The 21,998-nt window shown below is 43.7% G+C and overlaps 1 protein-coding gene across 3 annotated transcripts in view; it reads right to left on the reverse strand.

Annotated features, from left to right (window-relative positions):
* Sdc (Syndecan) overlaps nt 1-21,998 on the reverse strand; it is a 177,529-nt gene that overhangs the window by 108,671 nt on the left and 46,860 nt on the right. The window contains exon 3 of one of the 3 annotated variants that reach the window (XM_076438855.1): nt 7,073-7,117. The exons of the other annotated variants lie outside the window; for them this stretch is intronic. Within the exon in view, the coding sequence (XP_076294970.1) occupies nt 7,073-7,117 (45 nt within the window). The remainder of the gene's footprint in view (nt 1-7,072; nt 7,118-21,998) is intronic. 3 annotated transcript variants of the gene reach the window in all.

Below are 21,998 nucleotides of genomic sequence, written 5' to 3' on the forward strand. Positions count from 1 at the left end.
ATCGCCACGCGTTATTCCGTTGGACGGCGCGATGCATTATTCCTCCATTCTTTTCAACCCCACCAATCCCCTCTTATTTATATTTCCTCGTCTCCTCCCTGCACCGCGCTTCGCTCCTTTCATTTTTAATCCCGTCGATACCTCGCGGTTTCGTTATCGGCAAACCTTCCCCTTCTCTCGCGTTCTTCGCTTATAATCACGGTCGGCAGCTTCTTCTGCACTGATTTTTCCTCGGACCTTCGATAAAACCTGCTCGGCAACTATTTCATCTGCTGGGCACGCCAACTCCGTCGCAGGAGGACTTCAATTTTACATTATTGCACCCGTGAATCTCACGAGGCTCGTCTTTTCACACTGCGCAACGCTGTGACGATGCTACATGTGCCCATAATTATGAAAATGGTGTCAGTTTTACAGGGCGAGTCACCTAACGTTGCCACCTCGAATATGTTTGTTGTTTTTAAAGCCTAAGTATGAAGTCTACAAAGTAAGGGGCTTCGAAAATTAGTGAGTGATTAACGAGTAGACTGCTTATTTTTAATTGTTATATGGACTAGGAGCTACTTAGAAAGTTTATACGTGCATGGGTAATTATAGTCACTGAATTCCCAACGAAAGGGACTATCATTGTAGGTGTTTAAAAAAGGGTGCTTCCATTTTTAAAAAATGAAGGTGACCTTGATATTTCTAAAAAAAATCACATAAAAGCAAAAATATTTTTGGTATCATGTGAGACCCACATCTTTAAAAACAACGAAAATATTTGAGGTGGCAACGTTAGGCGACTCACCCTGTATACTTCTTGGTTCGAGATATTTAACCCTTAGCACGCTCGAATGGTGATTCATAGTCACCACTAAAAATTGCTGAACTATTATTCACAATATTGTTTATATTATTAAATATATCGGTATTTAATCAATTACTAAATATTTAGGTATTGTATGAGGTATTGTATCAACTTCACATCCATAAAATTTAAAAAATCATAGGAAATGGAATTATTCTAGGTCGGGAGAAATGTTACATTTTATAGTTAAAATAGCTCCGAGTGCGAAAGACGAAAGGAAAAGGATATTAACACTAAATGAATTCCACATATGTAATGCTGAAATTAACGAGCACTATATAACTAATATCGTAACAATTACATTGAATTAATTTAGTTTAAAATAATGTTAATGTTAATTTAACTTAGACCCCACTTTTATAACGAAACCGATATAATTTCATTTTTTAAATACAAAGAGATTGAACAACGTAAACAGTATTTCGAAAATAATGGCACTTCGATCAAATCTTGCCCAACTATTGGAAGATCTACAGGGTAACCACTGTGCCATATCGATTCCGGAAGACCGTAACAATAAAATGTAATAAATAAAAGCGTCACCGCTGGTTCACCGCATAAGAACCGAAAACAAAAATAAGGATTGCGAAACAGCAACTGGACACAGACGTTTAAACATTATCTCCCGTTGCCTCACGGTTGAAAAGATCGTGATGCAAGAAGGGGTTGAATCATCGCGGCCGCCTTTGACATCGCCGATAAGACGTCCGCGGCGGATGATAACACGTCGGACTACATACATACCACGAAAAATCGAATCGTCTCTTTTCTTGGCTACGGTCGTGGCCGGCCATCCTGTCGTTTATTATTCAAACGGACGCCGCGCCGGGCATCCCGGGAAAAAAATGTTTCCAGATGAGGGTCTCTCGTCCGGCGCGGCGCGGCGATCGAACGAATAGGGGAGAAATGGTCGACGACCGGACACCGCAGTCGACGTGGTCTCATCGATTCGTTTCTAAATGCGTCGACCGGCTCCGTTAACCTCTTCCACTAGACCCGTTCGGATAACGGAGGCTCCGCTATATTTTACTCCCATGGAAAATAACTAACCCTCCGGAAAATCGCGACTGAAACGTCTATCTGCGTCGTTAGCCAAAAATAATTTGCAAATTATTCATTTTCGTCTGCCTGAATCGCAACGTGTACTGGAACCTAATTAAAATTTATCTCTTCCCTTAACGTTTCACTCTAAACGGGAAAATTCTACCCCTCTCTTGGAAATTGCGCCTGAAACATCTGCTAGGCTATTTGCATCGTTAGTCAAACATAATTTACAATGTGAAATAATTTGAAAAATGAACATTGTCTGCTCGAGTCGTAACGTACTGGAACCTAATTAAAATTTATATCTCTTCCTTTAATCTTTAAACCTTAAGTCTATTTGCATCGTTAGTCAAACATAATTTACTGTAATGTAAAACAATTTGCAAAATAAACATTATCTGCGTGAATTGCAACGTGTGTATACTGGATCCTAATTAAAATTGATCTCTTCCCTTAACCTTTAACTCTAAATAGGAAAATTCTACACCTCTTGAAAATTGCGCCTGAAGCATCTGCTAGTCTATTTGCATCGTTAGTCAAACATAATTTACAATGTAAAACAATTTGCAAAATGAACAGTATCCTCCTGAATTGCAACGTAATGGAATCTAATTAAAGTTTATCTTTTCCTTTAACCCCTTTAACCGTAAATAGAAAAATTCTACTCCTCTGGAAAATTGTGACTGAAACATCTTCTAGTCAATATCTGCGTCGTTAGTCAAACATAATTTACAATAATTTAAAATAATTTGCAAAATAAATATTGCTTGCGTGAATCGCAACTATTAAAGTTTATCTCTTCCCTTAATCTTTAACTCTAAATAGGAAAATTCTATTCCTTCGATTTTCTATACAAATGTCGATAGTGTTTACCATTGGTAAAACGCTGGAAAATGTGAACCGATTGTTTGACAAGATATAAAACAACCTTTACCCTATCCAGAGTATGCATGTTATAATTTTCCATTTTTAGAGTGAACGACAAGAAAGCTCTCTGGTATCTACAATAATATTTTCTTGTCTATCTGGCAAGGTCAATTAATGGGCAGAGGAAAAGTTTGGTGGAAGACCGCGCGCGTCTCACGATAGTTTTATTGTTCGTCTAATCGGCGAGCGACCGAAGCCTCGACAAGCCAAGAATAATATCGATAACCCGGTCGCCGACAAATAAGCGAGATCGATAGCCTCTCTTCTGTCCGGGACTGGCAGCAATGAAATCTGAAATTGTTTTGCGCGCCTTCCGTTTGTCAAAACAATTTCGCTCGATTTTTCGGAGAGCCAAGGAAGAACGGAGTCGCGAACTTTCCAATCTACAAAGAAAGTTAGCCAACTTCGATGTACTTTGCAGGATTCGGGGAGCAGATCGCTTCTCCATCGACGCGAGCTCTGTCTCTCTCTCTCTCTCTCTCTTTCTCGAAACGAGAGAGACGGATAAAACGAAAAAATCGATCACCGGGGAAAAAGGAGAACGCATCGCCGCACGATTGCTAGGAAATTAAATACATCGGTCGGGACCGGTGCTTTCAGAAAGGAAGTCGAGGTCCCGGTGGTTACGGCCGATTCGAAGAAACTCCTAACAAAGTTTCGAAGTTCAAGGGTCAACTCGATTCGCGGCGGTCGTAACGAGATCGAACTAAGTGGCTTCCTGTTAAGCGTGGCTATAAATCGCGCGACCCAGTCGCCTTTTGTCTCTTTCTCCGCCGAAAAAACTACCAAAAAATATCTAATTTCTTCTCCTCATCCAGGCTCACTTTCGACTATAACCTCTTCGTGTTCTCAAATTACTTTCATTCACTTTAACCTTTGCAGACGAATAGATTTCTACACTTATTTCGCATAAAGAAATGGTGGAATTAAATGAAAAATATAGTCTGACGTTACTAGAATAATTGCGCCTGGTAATCTGTACGTATGGTGCAGAGACACTACACCGAATAAAACTGTTTTCCGTCCGTACCTTCGAGCGGCCGTTCTCCGCAGCCCCAGAGAATTAATTCGTGCTATTCATCACGGCTGGTTTCAACCCCAGATTTTAATTTTTAGTGGAGCGGTTCTTGAGAATGAATTTTGCTGGCAGAGAAATAGCAAAGAGAAAGGGGGAGGGAGAGAAAGGAAGAGAATTTCAAAGGGAACGTGTGGCGAGCGTGGATCACGTAACGGCAATCTTTAGCCTGGTAACAGGGGAGCCGGTGTTCCGGTTCGGCATCGATTCTCGTCACGCGACAACCAATCGTCGTTCAAATAGTTAATATCGGCCGGTCGGTGGCCGCGACGATCAATTCGTTCTGGAAAATTATTATTAATTCGCCGGGAGATGGTCGTCCGATGTCCCCTCTGAATCGCTAATCACGAAATTATTCGAAATAATGAAATCACCGACGATTCCTTTCTCTTTCGGACGCTTTCTCGATTCAACTTCGATAAATTATACGCTTTTAATCACACTTTCGACGCTTGGTTCACAGTATCGGAGAACAGCACAGCGATAAGTAAAAACATTCGCTCGTCTATTGCAAAATTCACCGTGGAGAATGTCGGCGAACGAAACTGTCACTGATGTCGCACTGTCCGCGGAAGACGAGGGTTTAATTGTTTTTCCTAGTCTGTCGCGTCGGTTTCCATTGGTTCCTAATTTTTTGGATAGGGCAGCCGCGTATCCCCGAGTTGCTGCTAGAGATTATGGTTGAGTTCTCTCTCTTGAATTGCGAGGGCCAATAAAAATAAAGATGACATTCAGAAGCAAAACAACGTTCGTATTAGACTAGATTCTATTTGAAATTTTCAGGGCGAGTCTATCTCGGCACTGTACGGCGAGGGGCTAATCTAATTCCGCAAGCGGTTGCAATTTTGGAAGGCACCGATCCGATCGATGCATTCCTGCGGTAGATCATTCTCAAGGACCGGGACCAACGAAACGGAATTCCAATAGTCCACAAACCGAAAGGATTTGCCCGGCGCGAAACACGATTAAGGCAAAAGCGCCAATAGTTGACCAGTTAGGAAAAATTCTCTGCGTGAACGATGGTGAATGCATTTTATCCTTTACTATTAAATAGAGAGACTCTAAGCGTGAAAGTACTGTTCGAACTTCTTACAATGTGTAACAAAGCTAGCTTCTTAAAATTGATTGTATTGTGCAAACTTTATAGATGTTTTTGGAAATTCAATAATTGTGTCGAAAGTTGACCATCCTTGAGAACGAGAAAACGACTAATTGACCATACGTTAGTTAGTGGTTGACCACTAGAAAGGGCAAATACAAGTGATAAGAAGTTAATACTATATAAAATCTTATTTAGGAACAGTATAGGTAAATGTTTCGCGGTTTGCTTGTTCTGAATTAATACGAGAAACTATATTTATCTATCGCGTCTTTTTCGAAAGATTATTACGTCCAGAAACATTATTTTTCGTCCGACATTAAACAAACATTATTTTACGTCCAGAAAAATGGTCAACCACTGATACGAGTTCAATTACTGGCGCCTTTCCCTTAATTTGAACGACGCAGGACACGTATTCGTTCGCCGAGTGAACGAGTAAATGCGCCGGCAAGCGCCAGTTACCAAAATTAGCCGAATCCCCTAATTCGATCGGTCGCTAAACAAGGGAACGCGACACGAAACGACTGGCCTATTATCGAGAGTAGGTGTGCGCGTTGAAAGCGCCGCGCCGTTCCAACCGGTCGTAATCGAAGTCGCAGCGACACGCAGGGTCGAGGAAAATTTAGTTAAAGGTCCATTCTCTGCAAGTTGCAGCCATCTGGTGGACCCAGGAAAATTCGCTCCACAAAGGATTCGGATGGCCACGAGCACCGTTTCATCCGCGTGCTGGACCACCTTTGCACCTGACCGGGCTGCTGCACACTATCGTCTTTCCACCGACTATTTTTCAGTACGAATCACATGAGAGCTAAACAATTTTAGAAAACCCTCAACCCCTGATTTGTAGAAACGACGGTGTCAATTAATCCAGCTGACGTTCTCAGTTGAACCAAACACACGAGATTGAGTCGCACACTAATGTTGTATACCAACGATAAGATTCTCTCTAGCATTAGTAATCACTCATGTAATCTAAACGTTTCAGTTCGTCTCTCTATCTTCAGGTCGACATTCCATCTACCATTACTCATCTTCGAACCTCATCCCCATGATTCATCCCTTACTGACCATTAGACCTAAAACAACCCCCACTTTACAGAACCCAAAACCTATATCTCCTGCTGATTTCTTCCTCTCGCGAGCATTCTTTTCTCAGTCTTCATTCGCTTCCGATCAGCCTCTTACCGAGTCTTGTCTAGACAACTAAGATTTGTATTACGCCCGTAGTTTGTATTTCGTTTAGAAAAATTGTACTTAATAAATATATTTATATTGAGTATCCGGAATACAACACTAACAAGGGGAAGACCCCAAGTGTTCGACTTCGATTTTGATTGACTTTTCAATCAATAAGGTATGAAAGCTAAATTGTTTATATCTTTCAAACTATTGGGTAACTACACCTAATATTTTGCAGACGTCATTAGGGATCCATATATCATCGTCTCACAAATAGTTATCAAAATCGAAGTCGGGCATTTGCGGTCCTTCCCTTGTAGGAACAGAGGTACCTGTGCTTCAGCTAGAATGTTATTTTGCCTTGCTCAACCACGGCAAAATAAAAATGTGCTACCTCGAGTTAGAATTAAAGCGTGTGGCTTTCGTTGATGTCGAGGTGTCGGACAATTTCGAGATTCTGCGCCGGTGGTGCGGACATTTTTGCAAAAGGGAGGTCAAAGTTGGCCCGATCGAGACCCGGAAGCCTCGGAGGTGAACGGACACGGAAAAGCGGCTGCAAGAGGCGTCTCGCGGCAAACAAAGCCCGACAAACTCGTTTGCAGCATCGAGACGAGGCGAGGCACGGAGTGGTTGGCACAATCTGGGACACGAATTCCCGGCGGATCGACGATCCATCCATCGCGAGCCGGTCTCTCGCGATCCTAAACCGTGCGCACAGGCCTACACGCGTCACCGATGCTTGAAAACCGGTCCTGCATAGCTCTCCACAGCCCCGCTGCAACCCACCACGAACCTGTCCGACCGCTGTGCATTATTCCGCTAACAAAAAGATCCTCTCGATGCGATCAAAAAATCAAACTTTCCAATTGTAAGCCGAGAATCTTTCAACTCTTACCCTTCCGGCGTACTCTCGGCGGGGAATTAGAAAAGCGGTTTTTACCTGTAACAGAAAACGCATACGTCAGATCGGTGTGCTCGATTCGTCTCGTGGAAAAAGTTGCTCAAAGAGAGGGGCCAGTACATAGTGGTCAAAAAATTTTTGATTGATTCGTCAGAGAATCGTGCCGCCGCACAGTGGTCCTTTTCATTGATTTAGCTCATTCAAGCACTGATGAAGTGCTATACTTTATCAAAAGTTGGAGATTTTCGTAGGACGTCTGTTGCTGCTAAAATTCTATGAGACAGCTTTTGTATGTTTCAAGTAAGTGGTACACGATCTTTCCAGCATGAACGTTTCGCACGCAAGTGTGGCCTATACTTTCAACAATTTTGTATCCTTTTATTGTACATCTTCCTGTAATTATTCGCACTTCAACGTTGCAATTCAACAACATATTGCTTTTTGTTTAAAAACATGCCAAAAATATTGAAAAAATATTAAAAAATGTTTTTGAAATACGTTATTTGATGAAGCTATTTATATTATAAATAATTTTGGCCAGCTGAAGCAAAGGAAAGTTATTAACACCAAACCAGATTTAATTCCAGATTTTTCGTTTCACGATTATTGAAATGATAGAGATGCTTTCGTGGTAAACGACTAAATAAACATATTTAATAGCGCAGATATTACAATACAAACCGCTCAAAGTTCGAATAAATTTGTTCTTGTTACTTTTATAAGGCAACATGTACCGGCTACTTCCGAAGCTCGAGTTAATCGAAACGTTTGACGTCGAATGAAACGAGATGAAACGATTCTTATTTTTATGAAAGACTGGTTATCCAGACAATTGAATAGACTTTGCGAATTGCTACGAGAATGCGAGTAATCAAGAGGATAACAAACAACTATGTGCAGTCATCGAGCCCAGTCGGCAAAAACGGATCGGCGGATGTGCGAGTAATTTCGCGGACGGACGTTCAGTTTGTTCGATGAAATAGTTTTTACCGGTTGGTCGGCGGGTGGGTGGCGGGCTCGGTGTATCCGAGAACGTTCAATCATCCCTTTCACGTCCGCGCAGACAATGGGGGGGATCCTCGTCGCGAAAGAGTCGATCGCCTTTCGCTCGCCTAAGAACGCGCGCGTTACGGCTGATCCCTTTCGGTATCGGCTTAATGTTTCGGGCACGGGATAATAGCAGCGAGAAGAGGGTTTACATTCACGATAACTTCGTACCCCGGCGTTGCAACTTGCCCGCTGGATTGTATTTCGAGAGGCTTACCCCGGCCCTCGATAAGTGCATCGAATGTCTGCACGCTATAATAGCGTGGTCGAGGGAGTTTAAAGACCCGTTGCGGAGGATCGAACACGGACTTTCCAGCCGTTGTTTGCACGTTCAATGCCCCACCCATGATTAGAACAGACAAAAATTAGCTTTCGAATTCATGATTCGTGTATCGCGCAAAATCAGGGTACTCGGAGGAGAGAAATATTCTCAATTTTGCGACTTCTGTAGCGTCTGAAATAACTTGTCTCGCGTTTTTCGCGCGGAGTAGGCGTGGCCAGGCCAGAGGGGCGTGGCCTCGTTGCTCTCGACGCCTCCGAGGACAGTACAGGGCTCCACAGCGCGGAAATACCGTGTAGTGTACCTCGGGCGATCTCATGAGATTAATTCAACATTAAAAGACTGTGAAATAAAAGTTCTGAAGTTTAAAATCGTAAAAATATTGGAGAAATCCTGAAGAAGTTGATAGAATCCCGCGAGTGGCGATCAAAATGATTTGTTTCACTTCGCGGGACAATGCTGTAGAGCAAATTGCGTTCAGAGGAGAGAGATATTCTTAATTTAGCGAGTTTTGTAGTGTCTAAAATAATCTGTATCGCATTCTTCGCGCGAAGAAGGCGTGGCCAGGCCCGAGGGGCGTGGCCTCGTTGCTCTCGACGTCTCCGAGGACACTACAGTGCTCCACAGCGCGGAAACACCGTGTAACGTACCTCGAGCGACCTCATGAGATCAATTCAACATTAAGAGACTGTGAAATGAAAGTTCTAAGAATTCCAGCGTCGAGTTGAAGAATAGCTTGCAAAATGAAGCCAATTTGCAGTCGGCATTCGAACAGAGGAGAGCCTGGAGATAAATCTGGAGTTTGAAATCGTAAAAATATTGGAGAAATCCTGAAGAGGTTAATGGTACATAGATGCGTGTCGGCGAGCCAGGTACCGCGCGGTAGTATCACGATCGCTAGTCATCGGGAAGCGGTGTTTAAGGGAATAAATGAACGAGCTAGCTGGCGAGGGAGGCGAGGCAGGATGAGGCGCGTTAAGTGCTTCTTACGCCGCGAAACGGCGCAGAATCTGCTCTATGTTGCGCGACGGCCGTGGTGGAGAGATAAGGCTCGCGAGAGAGAACCGGACGCGTCCAGCTTCGAAGTCTTCTCTTAAACGTTTCATCAAAAGTGTACCGCGTAATGGCTTCCGATCGCCATCATTCACTTTGGCCAAGCGTCGATCCTAGAAAGACCGAGCTCGGAGACTCAGCCGCTGGTTGGGAGCACGGCGATTGCGACGGAGGCGGCGGAAAAATATACGGAGAAGCATAAGACAGTCCCTGTGCCCTAAATTCCTTCGATCGTCCCCAAATATCCCGAGACGTTCCTTCTCCGTCTTCCTATTTCGAGAAAGAAATACATTAGACCAGCGCGAAAGTTCGCTCCCAATTCCTTGCTGTATTTTAACCCATATTTGTTAACACTGAGAATGAGAATAACACTGGGAAACACTGAGAATGGAAATGTTATAGCTAGGAAGGAGTATTTAATTTTCGAGTTAAAATAGCTCCGAGTGCAAAGGGATCAAACAATGTCGGGCTCGAACTTTTTCACTGACCCGATAAATACTTGCAGAAGTTATGAATCCCGGAATGACCCGCGCATACGTCTGTCAATTGAGCGTCTCGGATTCAAGAAGTTGGTCGCCTATTTCGAGCGATGACGTAAACGAGGCAATAAACGATTAAAAATTACGCCTCGACTCTACGTGATTTGTGAATTAGGTCCAGCTAGAGTTTCGCGGCTGCTTCCGAAAGCGATGAAGGTTAATCGTTGAACTACTGGACGAGCTCCGTGAGCTCGTTTCGCATGATCTGGACGAGCAGCAACGTATAAGGAGGTCGCCTAAACGCGTTCGCACCGTTACACGGTTCGGAAAGACGGAGAAAACTGAAAGATCGAGAGAGAGAGAGAGAGAGAGAGAGAGAGAGAGAGAGAGAGAGCAAGGCCCACGCGGCTTCCCACTCCGGCACACGTGTCGCACGCGGCCAAAAGTTCAACGCACGACAGGATTAATTAGAGACGACTCGGGCGTCGCGTTCCAGCTGTTATCGAGGCACGGCAAAAAGAGAAGCTCCCAGGGAAACCGACCGGAGAAAAAGAATTAAAAGGCGCTCCTGGAATAGCCCGGTTTTCTTTCGCCGGCGAAATTATTCAGTTCTTTCAGCGAACCCGCTACATTGTCCAGCCGGAAAAAGTCGAGCGGAATTACTTTATTCCGCTGTTAATCCAAACGGAACCATTCTTATCGTTAATTGGGAACCATTTATGTCGAATTAACCGGTGTACCGAATAGGGGTCGGGTCTGTGTTTAATCGCATTCCTTGCAACAGATATTTTTATCGTCGTTCGATCTTTTTTTTTTCGACGAATCCGTAATTCAATAGCCATCAGGAAAATAAATTTTCCTTTTCGGGGAAATATCTTCTCGTTCGATAACACGCGAAATCTACGGTGAAAGAAATAAAAGAAGTATTGTACCGACCGAGGAATACTCTCTCGGGGGGTGGACCCTCCTCCTGGAGAGGCGGGAAAGCAAACAGAAATATTATCTCGGAGACGAGAAGAGCAATAAAATCGTGCTCTTCTTCCGAAAAAGATTCTCCCGAGGTTTTTGCTTGTGAACGCGAACACGAATCGAAGAGAGAATGGGCGAGTAGGGTGGATCCGCCCGCGCGAGGAACAACGCCGAGAACGATGGAACAATCCCGTGGCAAACTCTCGTCTAGGAAATCGTGAATCGCGCTCGAGCGTAGTTCGCTAACTAAATAATTGAATTTCCCAACGAATTCGAAATGTCTCGGCACGTATTTCATAAACGCTAAACGATCCATGCGAAATTCCCGCGGAATCCTCGACGATCAATGAGAGCCGAGAAGGCGTCGGACACGCGAGCACTGTTTTCCGTCGCACGGTGGGGTATTTACTAAAAGAGGAATGTAACGTTTATAAAATCAAAATTTTTTAACATTTCTTGACTTTCGATGAAGTTCACAGTGTTTCCGCGATTGAGGTGATTTTTGGGTAACCGGATGATGTGACTTTGTTTATCCCCACTACTAGGGGTTCCCCCTTGGGCGACCGATCGCGCTACAAAGAAATTAAGGTATTAGGGTGTTTAAATTGTGTGGAGTTTTATGATACTCGATGTATCATTCTCAGGTATGGAATAGCATTAGTACAATACAACAATTTTCCGCTTAGAAATCTATGTTCGGCACACACACGTTAAAAAACATAGTACAGTAATTTCTCGTTCGTTGCGAAATTGCCGGGGGTTTGAGTTCGCAACGAGCAAATAGGGAAGCCTTTTGTGATTTATGACTGCGTCCAGATACACGCCGACCGCGCCGAGCGAGACTTCAATAGGGAGCCGAACATAGAGAAGGACAGAATGAAATACGGATCGGGTGACCGAAGCGTGTCGCCGTCGCCGGCACAATTTAAAGGCCCGTGAGTTCTTACAATGTATGTAATGGCAGTGATGGAATTGTTAATTTTCCATTAGGCTTCTATGGGACTTTCACTAACTCATTTCTGGCATTTTTCTGATTAAAATGATACCAAACACGATATAATTTGGCCAATATTTAGTGGTTTAATCGACGATGAAAGTTTCGAACGCAACGAAGAAGAGCGTATAGGAAAGAAAGAGACAGCGGATAGTCGTTGCCGCCGTGCGGAGCGACTCGGCCGACTCGGCATTGACAGGCAGTGGAGTGGGTAGGCACGTCGCAACGAGCGCGTAGTACATTATTCGCAACGAACGAGAAATTACTGTACCATTTCATTTACTGAGACTCGATACCCCCGAGGTTCTCGCAACACAATCGCGGGAACACTGTACTACCTCACGGGTGTACAAATAAATAAAAACAATATTGAAGCCTTATTCTACAGACCTTTAACTACGTCGGACAGCAAAAATTTTATGACATTATACGCAAAAATTGAGTCTAGCAGACTAAGAATGGTCCAGCGGTCCCACCCACAATTTTTATTGATATTATGTGGACAACAATGGTTTTAGGTTGAAAGATAACCCCTAAAACTTTAAGTCGTTTAATTCTAACGATTTACCTTTAATCAACTCAGAATAATATCTTATAGCACCTTTTTGGATTTGTCTCAGTACCTGCTATTATTTTCTGAAGAAAACATATATAGTATTCCATTTAAAAAAAAATTATTATTATGTTCCACCAATCCGACCATCTTGAAACTTTTTTTTATATATTAGATGGGTAACAGAACATTGTTCTTGAATTTTTTGGTAGTGGTCACTCGAAGGGTTGCTTGCAATCCCCACCCCCAAAGAATTAAATGATTTTGTTCTACCCTTAGTAATTTGATCACAATTGTGAAAAAAAATATATGATATGAACGAGGTAAGTTCGAGTATTTTCGTTTCCTTAAAATCTGAACATCTTAATTAACAACCGAGAAAAAAATGATACAGTTAAGGGTATTCACCCTCATCCTTATACGAAGGGTTAGCGACTCGAAATTTTAGGGGGGTCCCTTTCAATCTAAAACCATTGTTTTCCACACAATATCAAAAAGATTGTGGGTGGGGCTGCTGGACCATTCTTAGTCTGCTAGACCCAATTTAGAAATCGACATTTTTCCGGAGTTTCGACCAAAAATATCCCACTGTACGTCGATCAAACGTCGAAAAGGAAATCGACCTTCTCTCTCTCTCTTACCGCGTCACGTTCTTTTTTTTCGTTGGCCACTATTTTTTTTTATAAACCTGTCTTTTTTCTTACGAGTTGAAAATCCTTTGTGCCGGGGCAAAGCGACGCCGGGAAAACAGTGGCGCGGAAGAGGTTACAGCCTCGACCGATTTCTCGCCGCCCTTTAAAACCGATAAACGTATTTGCTCGGCAGCCGGGGGCCGACGATTGCCGTGGATACATCGAGTTACTGGATTACCGTTGCAGTTGCTCTCCGAAGTGGCCTTAAAAGCTTGTGGATATCTATTTTTTTCTCCCGTTCCGGCCGCTCGCCGGGCTAAAACGAATGACAGGAAATTTTCCACCCATCCGCGAAACGGAAGCGCGTGCGCCATTCGAGACTCGAATCTTGTTTCCGATTAAAACAACGTGATCTTTTCTATCTGCGGGCGGAACGGTGATTCTGCATGGTTAAACAAGTCGACAACTAGTAATAACATTATTGAACAGAAAACTTGGTTATAAATTTCTCTATATTTCTTGAATTTACTCTTCGCATTATGAATACTCGGGCCTATGTATAATCCTCATTGTTTTTCCAATTTTTTAAAAAATGCCTCGCTATGGAAACACTGCATTTGCTTAAAACAATTTCAAAATAAATGGTGAAAAAAAACCTTTTTTTTTCAAATGGCAACATGTTTAGTAGATACTGTTAGGATTCCACTATAACATCCTAAAAACTCATTTCCATCGGTTTGTGTTGGATTGTCAATAAGTCACCAGCACAATGAACTTATCGTTCGTTGTCAAAAATGAATCAACCACTTCAGAATCGTATTAATAAACAGAGATTTCGAAGTATCATTTCATCATTTGATACTTTCAAGAGCCGGACTGTGGGGCCTAACCTAACCCGTTTTCCTCTCAGCTTTTTCGATTTCGATTAGTGAAGAGCTACCTCCCGCGCCGTGAAATAAAGAATTGTTTCATATCCAATAGTTTGTTAATTCTAGTCTTACGATTTAACGAAAGAGGCGTGACACTTTCTGTGTACACGTCTGTAAAATCGAGAATTGTTAAGAAAAATCCTTCAAGATTCATTCATACGTCGCCAAAGACTACACATATTCAAATTTGAACAAAATCCACTCCATTACTCCAAAAAGTGACCGATTTCGCGTGGAATGATCCTTCTGCTTGTAGAAAATTGCTACTCGGTTGCTCGTGCCATGGATCCGGATAGACTCGTACACAATAAGCTAACGATGCAAATGGGTTAACAACAAGGTCCAAAGCTAACAGGACGGAAAGTAGCTACTGGCCAATGAGATCCCGTGGAATCGTGTCCTGGTCTCTGTACAAGCTCGCGGCTAGCCCCGGCCGCTGTCCTTGTAGAAAGGGAATAGGTAAAGCCTGGGAAACTCGCGCGCGGTCCTCGTTCGGAATAAGATTATCCGCGCAATATTGGATAGTAGCTAGTCCGGAAGAGGCGAGTAAGCAGAGAGAGAGGGAGGGAGGAATTAATAATGGTTCCTTGGCTGTTTGCTCGATTTTGTCCGGCGCGCCGGCGTCGGCGTCGCGTCGGAGAGATTTAAATTTTCAGGCCAGCGCAGTGGAGGGAATAACGTCGGACCCGGTGGCAGATTCCGGGAAACGGGACGGCATTTAGGCCAACGCGGATCTCCCGCGGGTGAGAGGTTGCAGCGTCGCGACGCCTCGCGTCGGCCGGAAATCGCCGGGAAAAATTGCATCGCGCGGAACAGGAACAGGAGCGGGTCGGCGTCGGTGCACGTATGCCTCACCAAATTATTACTGACCCGTAGAGAGTGGCTCCCTTTACGGGACGCGCTCTCACGTTCGACCTATTTTCCGGTCACAATACATTTCCGCGATATACAAGCCTCTATCCTCCACCCCCACGGTCGACTGTGCCCGATCTTCGCGAAAGCGGATACGACCGCAGTATTTCACAGCGTCTCGGATCATCTATATTAATGCGTTGCCGTTTATTTGTCACTCGCATATAGCGCAGAGTTCTCCGGCAGACGAGCAGGCCTCGTCCAATCTCTGGGACCGGAACCGGTGCCGCTGAATTCAAAGCCGTGGACCAGTCGAAGTCGGAAACCGGAGCAAACACGGAATTGTTTATTGTTTTATGCAAGAGCGGGTGCGGTGCCAGCTGTCCACTTGCCCGCCGATTCCTGCCCGCTGGTCATTTTATTCGACCCTCATGCTTTATGCATTTCCTGGTTTCAATAAATATATCAAGTTGGAGGGAAAGTTCTGTCGTATTTGAACCCTTAGCACTTTAATCGGCGACTCTGAGGCGCTGCTAATAGTTGCTGCGCCATTCTTCAAATATTGTTCGCATCATTAGATATGTCGGTATCTAATCAATTACTAAACATTTGACAGGTTAATCGAAAGATGGCAACAACTTGTTACAAATCATGGAAATTATATCATTGAATAATACAATTGAACATGTACACCTATACCTCGCTATACGGCGCCTCTTTATACCTTTATATCCTTTTTTAATTATGCCACTGTTTCGATTTACGGCCCACAATGTTTCGTTATAACGACCAAAAATTTCTCCCTTCAAAAGATTCTCCCTTTCAGAAACATTCATTGAATTTGGAGATTGATACCGATAAAAATAAAATCAGAAGCCGAAAATCTGTCACGCTAGCGACTAAACCAGAAATTTTACGTCGCATTGAAGCTGGTGAGAAAATTGTTCTTTGCAAGGCAATGGAACTAGCGAAGTCTACCGTTCAAACTATTCGCGATAGAAAAGAAGAAATTAAAACACATTCGCTATCTGCTGCACCTTTAAATGTCTCAAAATTAACTCGCCAAAAAAGCAGCATTCTGGAAAAATTATTAGACATGTGGATTGAAGACGAGAGAATGAAAAATCGGAACGGTTCCAATTGAATTTGTATGATTTTGTATGTAAATAATAATATACGGCTCTTCGCTTTACGGCCAACTTTTCCGGAACGTATCTAAGCCGTGTATATTTTTATAAATCAATTCAAATGTTTTCTTTCAGATATGAGAGAACTTCCCCACCAACCTAATATTTTTCTGCCTCGAGCGTAACGCAATTCGTAATTACAGCGAATTTTATGCGTTTATGCTGAAAATGGGCACGTACAATAATTAGCCCCAGGACGCGGTCTAATAAAATTACTCCAGAAATTGTTTCGAGTATCCTGCAGCTTCTAGAAAGACTGCGTCCGTAATTTGAGGGTTGTTGTCTCACCCCTGTAACGTGAACGGGGCGGCCGAAAAGTAATATTTTTCGTCCACGTTCCCCCGGCTAGGTTGGAATAGTTGGCGACGGGGTTTTGTCGCAAAATATTTAAAAAACAGAGCGGCAAATATTGCCGGTGGATGTTTGCGGACGACTTCGCTGCGTCGAGTATCAGTATTGCGATTCGACTACGGCACGGGATGCGAGTGCACCGGCTGCAGAATCCTCGCGGGTACAGCGGGTACGACATTGGAAGGCGGGCGAGTCGTAAGACGAAAATAACGGGAAAGGTAAACGCGAGGAATTAGCAGAGGCGGAACGGTAATTCTGTTTGCGTTGATTTTCCTCCGGCAGACGGCTGCGGCGGCGACTGTTCGAGAACGGGAGAGAAGGCGAGGATATTCCGCGTCGCATCACGAACAAGGAAAACAGAAGCGAAACAACAATCTCGCGTGATTCGATTAACGAGTATAGACCAACGAAGCTATATGGCTAATTAGCGTGCAAGAGACGACACCGATGCACTACGTTTCAATAAAAACGAACAGGCGACAGTCTTTATTCTAATCGACTTTGCGCCATCCAAGGCGATCCGAGCTGCTCGCGATCATTTGACTCACCGCAAAATGGCAGCGCGTGCCTTTCCAGTGACGATTTATCGCACGTTGATCGCAGAGAAGGCCTCAATATTTATAATATGTCGTCACACGGTTCTACGAATCAGCTTCTGTATCGGATGGAGGACTGAGAACCTTCTCCTGCTGTACACTGTGCCAAGTTTTTTAACACTAAACCTACCGATCCTTAAAAGTAACTGGTACATGTTTCCTTATTAAAATTACAAGATTGATTTTATTTAGACTTTGTGCAGCTCCAATTGTAACGTGTGCTCCACTAAAGATATCTATACAATCATTTCTTATGAAATTCTTTTTATTATATCAATAATCGCGAAAGAAAAAATCTGGAATCGGTCGTTTTCACCGGTGATGGTAGGTTTAGTGTTAAACAAACGCCTGAGACCACGTTTCGATTGAATATTACATGCGTACATGGCAAAAGTGCGTAAGTGTTCAAATAGCAGAAAGATAAATGAGGTTTATTAATACTAAAACTGGCGAGCACTGAAACCGATTACAATGTTTTAGCTGATAAAAATGACAAGGCTATATTTATGTATTATATTTAGATTTTATGCAATTTTTATTGCAATATGTGTTTGGATAAAGAAATTTATCGAATCATTTTCCATGTAAACAACGTCATAATTTCAATACGTAATTATAAAATTAAAAATGTAAGACCGGTCATTTGACCGGCAGTGGTAGGTTTAGTGTTAAAATTATTAGGTTGGAGGGAAAGTTTTTTCGTATTTCAAAGAGAACATATGTTCAATATTATTCAACGAGATAATTTCAGATGACCTGTCAATTTCCCGTTTCCCAATCACATTCTTGGTTTACAAGCAAAATTACCGGCTAATTTAAAATGTTACACAGAACTTCTTCCTTCAACCTAATAATTGACGAAGAAATAAATTTTTATTTGGTCTCGACACCTCTCGTAAATGATGCAGAACATTTTGCACGAAGACTTGCTATTAATTAGTGAGGATCGAAGTGTTTCTCTTCGGAACGATTTCGAGTTGCAAGACTATTTAGAAGGAATATTTGGTGTCGTTTCCATGAACAACAGGTCGTGAAAACCTGTCGTCGGTGCGTTAACGAAACAATCGTGTGTAGACTATAAGCAAGGGTACATACGCCACATTGTGGAGCAGTGTTCTGGAAGGAAAGCCGCAATATATCTCACGCCCCCTTAGGGCGTTTCCCTTCAGCCTGTGGCTAATTGAACGAGTCGCGGCAAAATTGTTGTCGTCGACCCGAAATTATCATATCACACGCTTTGCTACTTTCGACGGAGCGATTTGATCGGGCGAGAGCACAGTCGGAGAATGAGAGAAAAATATCGTATAGGCAGCAAGCAGAGGAGCGTTTGAACCGAAACGTAGATTCAGCAATTGAAACTAGAGGTGGGAATCTGGGATCAAAGGTGCGGTTAATTAACCGCGCGATCAGCAGTTTCGATAATGAACCCCGAAACAGCGTCGGAGCGAGGTGGCATTAGCGCGATACCCGCGGAATTAACGCCGAGGCGGGAGAGACGGTGTCCCGGTAGTATTTCCGTTTCAGATAAATTCGAGGAGGGAGCGCCAGCGACGGAATTCCTGCCGCGGGCCGGAAGTCTAAGCGAAAAGTGCTCGGATGATGCATCCTCGGGACTCGTGTTCCCTGCTGGGGGCGAGAGGAGGGCAGAGGGGGCCAGGAGATGCAGGAAAGAGAACGTAGACGACGACGACGACGCCTCGGAAAACCCGTCTCAACGGAGAAAGAGTCGGAGAGAGAGAGAGAGAGAAAGAGAAGGAGCAGACAGCTGCAGGCACGCGCGGCCGCTGCATCTCGCGGATCGAGGAAATCCGAATGCAGGCTGCTTGGTCGAGGAGTTCACCGTGTCCTATGTATATCTGCCTCCGTTTTCCACGGGACGCGAGGCGACCGTCTGAATGGCCCTTAAAATGGCCGTGTAATGCGTTCCTCGGTCGTTTCCGCGATCCAGATGCCGATTTTTCCACGGTCGATCGCCTATTCGCCCTGTTCTCTCGTTTCCCTAGCAGTCGAATAACTTCCGAATTAAACGGGGATTAGATAAGCGCCCGTGGGACCGTCGTGGGCGGTCCTTCAGCCAAAGATCCCGCCCGTTTCTTCTTTTATATTTCCCGTCTCACAGCCACAAACCTATCTGAGATCCTTGAAAAATTCTCCACCACAAACAATTTTACATTTTAGACGCTTTTCATGAATTGGAAGGCAGTGGATAACCGGGAATCGCGCTGACAAGATGGCCGTCGTGGAGGTCCAAACGGGAGCGATTTTATCATCGCACGATCCCGCCTATTTCTTTTTTATATTTCCCGTTTCACAGCCGTCAAACTATTTGGAATCCTTAAAAAAACTCTCCACTACAAACATTTTCATATCTTGGACGCTTTAGATGGATCGGAAGACAGTGGATAACCGGGAATCGCGCTAACAAGATGGTGGAACTACATAGATCGCAAGTTACCGTCGCGTCGTGGCAGTTGAAGCTGGGGAGCGATTTTATCATCGAATTTCGACGGATTCCATTCGACACCGGTGTTTCCGAGTGCAATTTTTCAGGCTCGCATCTCTCCGGCGATCTTCGGGGAATCTGGGGAACCGGTTGCGCAACAAGATGGCGGCCGCGAATCGGGAAACGGCAGCACGGAGAGCCATTCTCTCGGGTTTCGTCGCGCTCGGTTCTCTTTTATTCGCTGATCTCCATTCTAATACAGCTACGCCGCTGAATCTATTCGAGTCGAGTCGAGTCGCGTCGCATCGCACCAAGCCCGAACATTGAGTGGAGCAGAGCCGAGCCCGGCGAATGCAATCACGCGCATACGTGGCGTCGAATACCTTCTAACCCAGAATCGCAGACATCTCGCCGTTGGGATACCGCACGATGCGCGATTTCCATCGCTCTGTGCCTTGTATTCGCGCGACCCGCTCGTCGAGCGAATTCTCCTTCGCTGAAACCCGCACGGACGCGGTTCACGAGATCCACGATACACCAGTTTTCGCGCACCGCGTTCAGCCGAGAATCGTCCACGTAGTTTTAACCGGGGGAATTCGCAAGAAAAAAAATTGAATAAACAAACCGTTCGTGGAAGCGTGATCTTTCTCGCTTGCTCCACTTTTTCGTCGAAGCAGGCTGACACGCAAATTTTTCCAAGCACCACATTAAACATGATTAACACGTTGCAATTTTCTTCCGGTCTACAATTAGTGTACCTGTATTTTCGTTCGTGATTAAAATGGGAGGTCGACGCGAACGCGTGATTCTTTCTGGAATATAAATTGCCGCGGTGCGATCGATTCCGGGTTCCGCGAAGCAAAGCGAAAGATGGTGACGACATCTAAACAAATGAAAGTCCACCGCGACACAGGGTCAGCCGATACGGTTATCGTTAATCCGCGATTTTCCGTAACGACCGCATTCCACGGATATCGCGGATCATTTCAATTACCGTCACCCTCCATTTGTCTCGATTTCTTTCGCGCTTAAAGTCCGAGCGCATTTTTCTCGCTCCCCGGACCATCGATATCCTGCTCTCTCGTTTCCTCTCTGCCTCTCTGTGTGGAGAGCGCGATTCCTCTCGATGAAACGTTCAAACGGAATCGTTTGCGAGATAAAATGTCCGACAATTTTTCCCGATGGATGACCAGCAATGATCCTCCGTCCTGTGTGTATGCGCGTGTGTGAATACTATTCCGAGAGGCGGGAATTTAAACGAAAATTACTAAACGGAAACCCTGCGCGCGGAAATATTTGGCCGAACGAGTTTTTTATTGGGAACACGGACAAGCACGACGGTATATGTGCAATTCCGAGCATCATTTTTCAGTTTCGCGGGCCATGGGATGTCGAATTGCCGAACGCAGGGGCCCCGGACGCGAAGGCGCAACAGATTCCGGCGATATCGGAGCTGGAAAAGTTTCTTTTCCGATAGCGACGCCAGTTGAAGATGACTCAACGACTGGACCGTCGGACTTAAATAGAGACACAGATTGCGGCTGAATCGCTTCCTGCAGTCTCTACAACCTCTTTGTGTGTAAATTTTATAAACGCCGTTATTGTCGTTTCGGTTCCTAGCTTGCATCAGACGGTGCTTTACGAATTAAATTGGGTGTATCCCACTCAACACACCCAAACAATTAGATAGTATACATTCGTATACAAAAAATTGGACGGTCAAAATTCGAACATTTACGGAAAGAAGATTTTCGTGAAAAATTCTGTAGCTAATCGACACCTTCTTCCGATAAAAAAAATCTCCACAACTAATTCTCAATTTAGGGTGGCATTCCCGAGATTTCTAAACGCAGGACACACTTATCGCTGTCTGATTAGTCGAGATACAGTGGTACCTCGGTATACGTCTGCTTTGTAGCAGATTGGGGCAATAATCAACTAATATTTAAAAATGACTAATAGTCTTTTTGAATGTTAGTCATAGCAAGATAGTCAAAACTTTTTGATTAGTTAGCAATAACTAATTAACAATATTAATGTATGTCAATCACACAATAGTGACTGATGACTAAAGATTGATGACTGATCATCAACTACTAATTCACTAATAAGCAATAGCTAACGATTACTTAGAGCTGTGACTAACTACAATATTTGCCATTTAGTTATCGCTAACTAATCAAAAAGTTTTGACTAATGACTATTTTGCTATGACTAACATTCAAAAAGACTATTAGTCATTTTTAAATATTAGTTGATTATATTGCCCTACTCTGCTTTGGAGTATGTCCAATTCGGAATACGTCCTGTTTGGACATGGCAAATTTTGCTCAATGTACGACATAAATTTTGTGTAATTTCAGATGTTTAAAGTTTCAAGTCTCTAGCTCATCGGGAAGTGGATTAAAATTCCATTACAAGATTTGACGCGTACAACAACGACAACATTGCAAGGGAACTCTTCTTCCACAGAATAGAATATCGTTTGTTTCTTTTTGTTTAAATTTAAAAATCTATCATAAAATCTCTTTTTTTATTTGTGTGTTTAAATTATT

Source organism: Lasioglossum baleicum, chromosome 15 (genome assembly GCF_051020765.1).
Source record: "Lasioglossum baleicum chromosome 15, iyLasBale1, whole genome shotgun sequence".
Lineage (NCBI taxonomy): Eukaryota > Metazoa > Arthropoda > Insecta > Hymenoptera > Halictidae > Lasioglossum > Lasioglossum baleicum.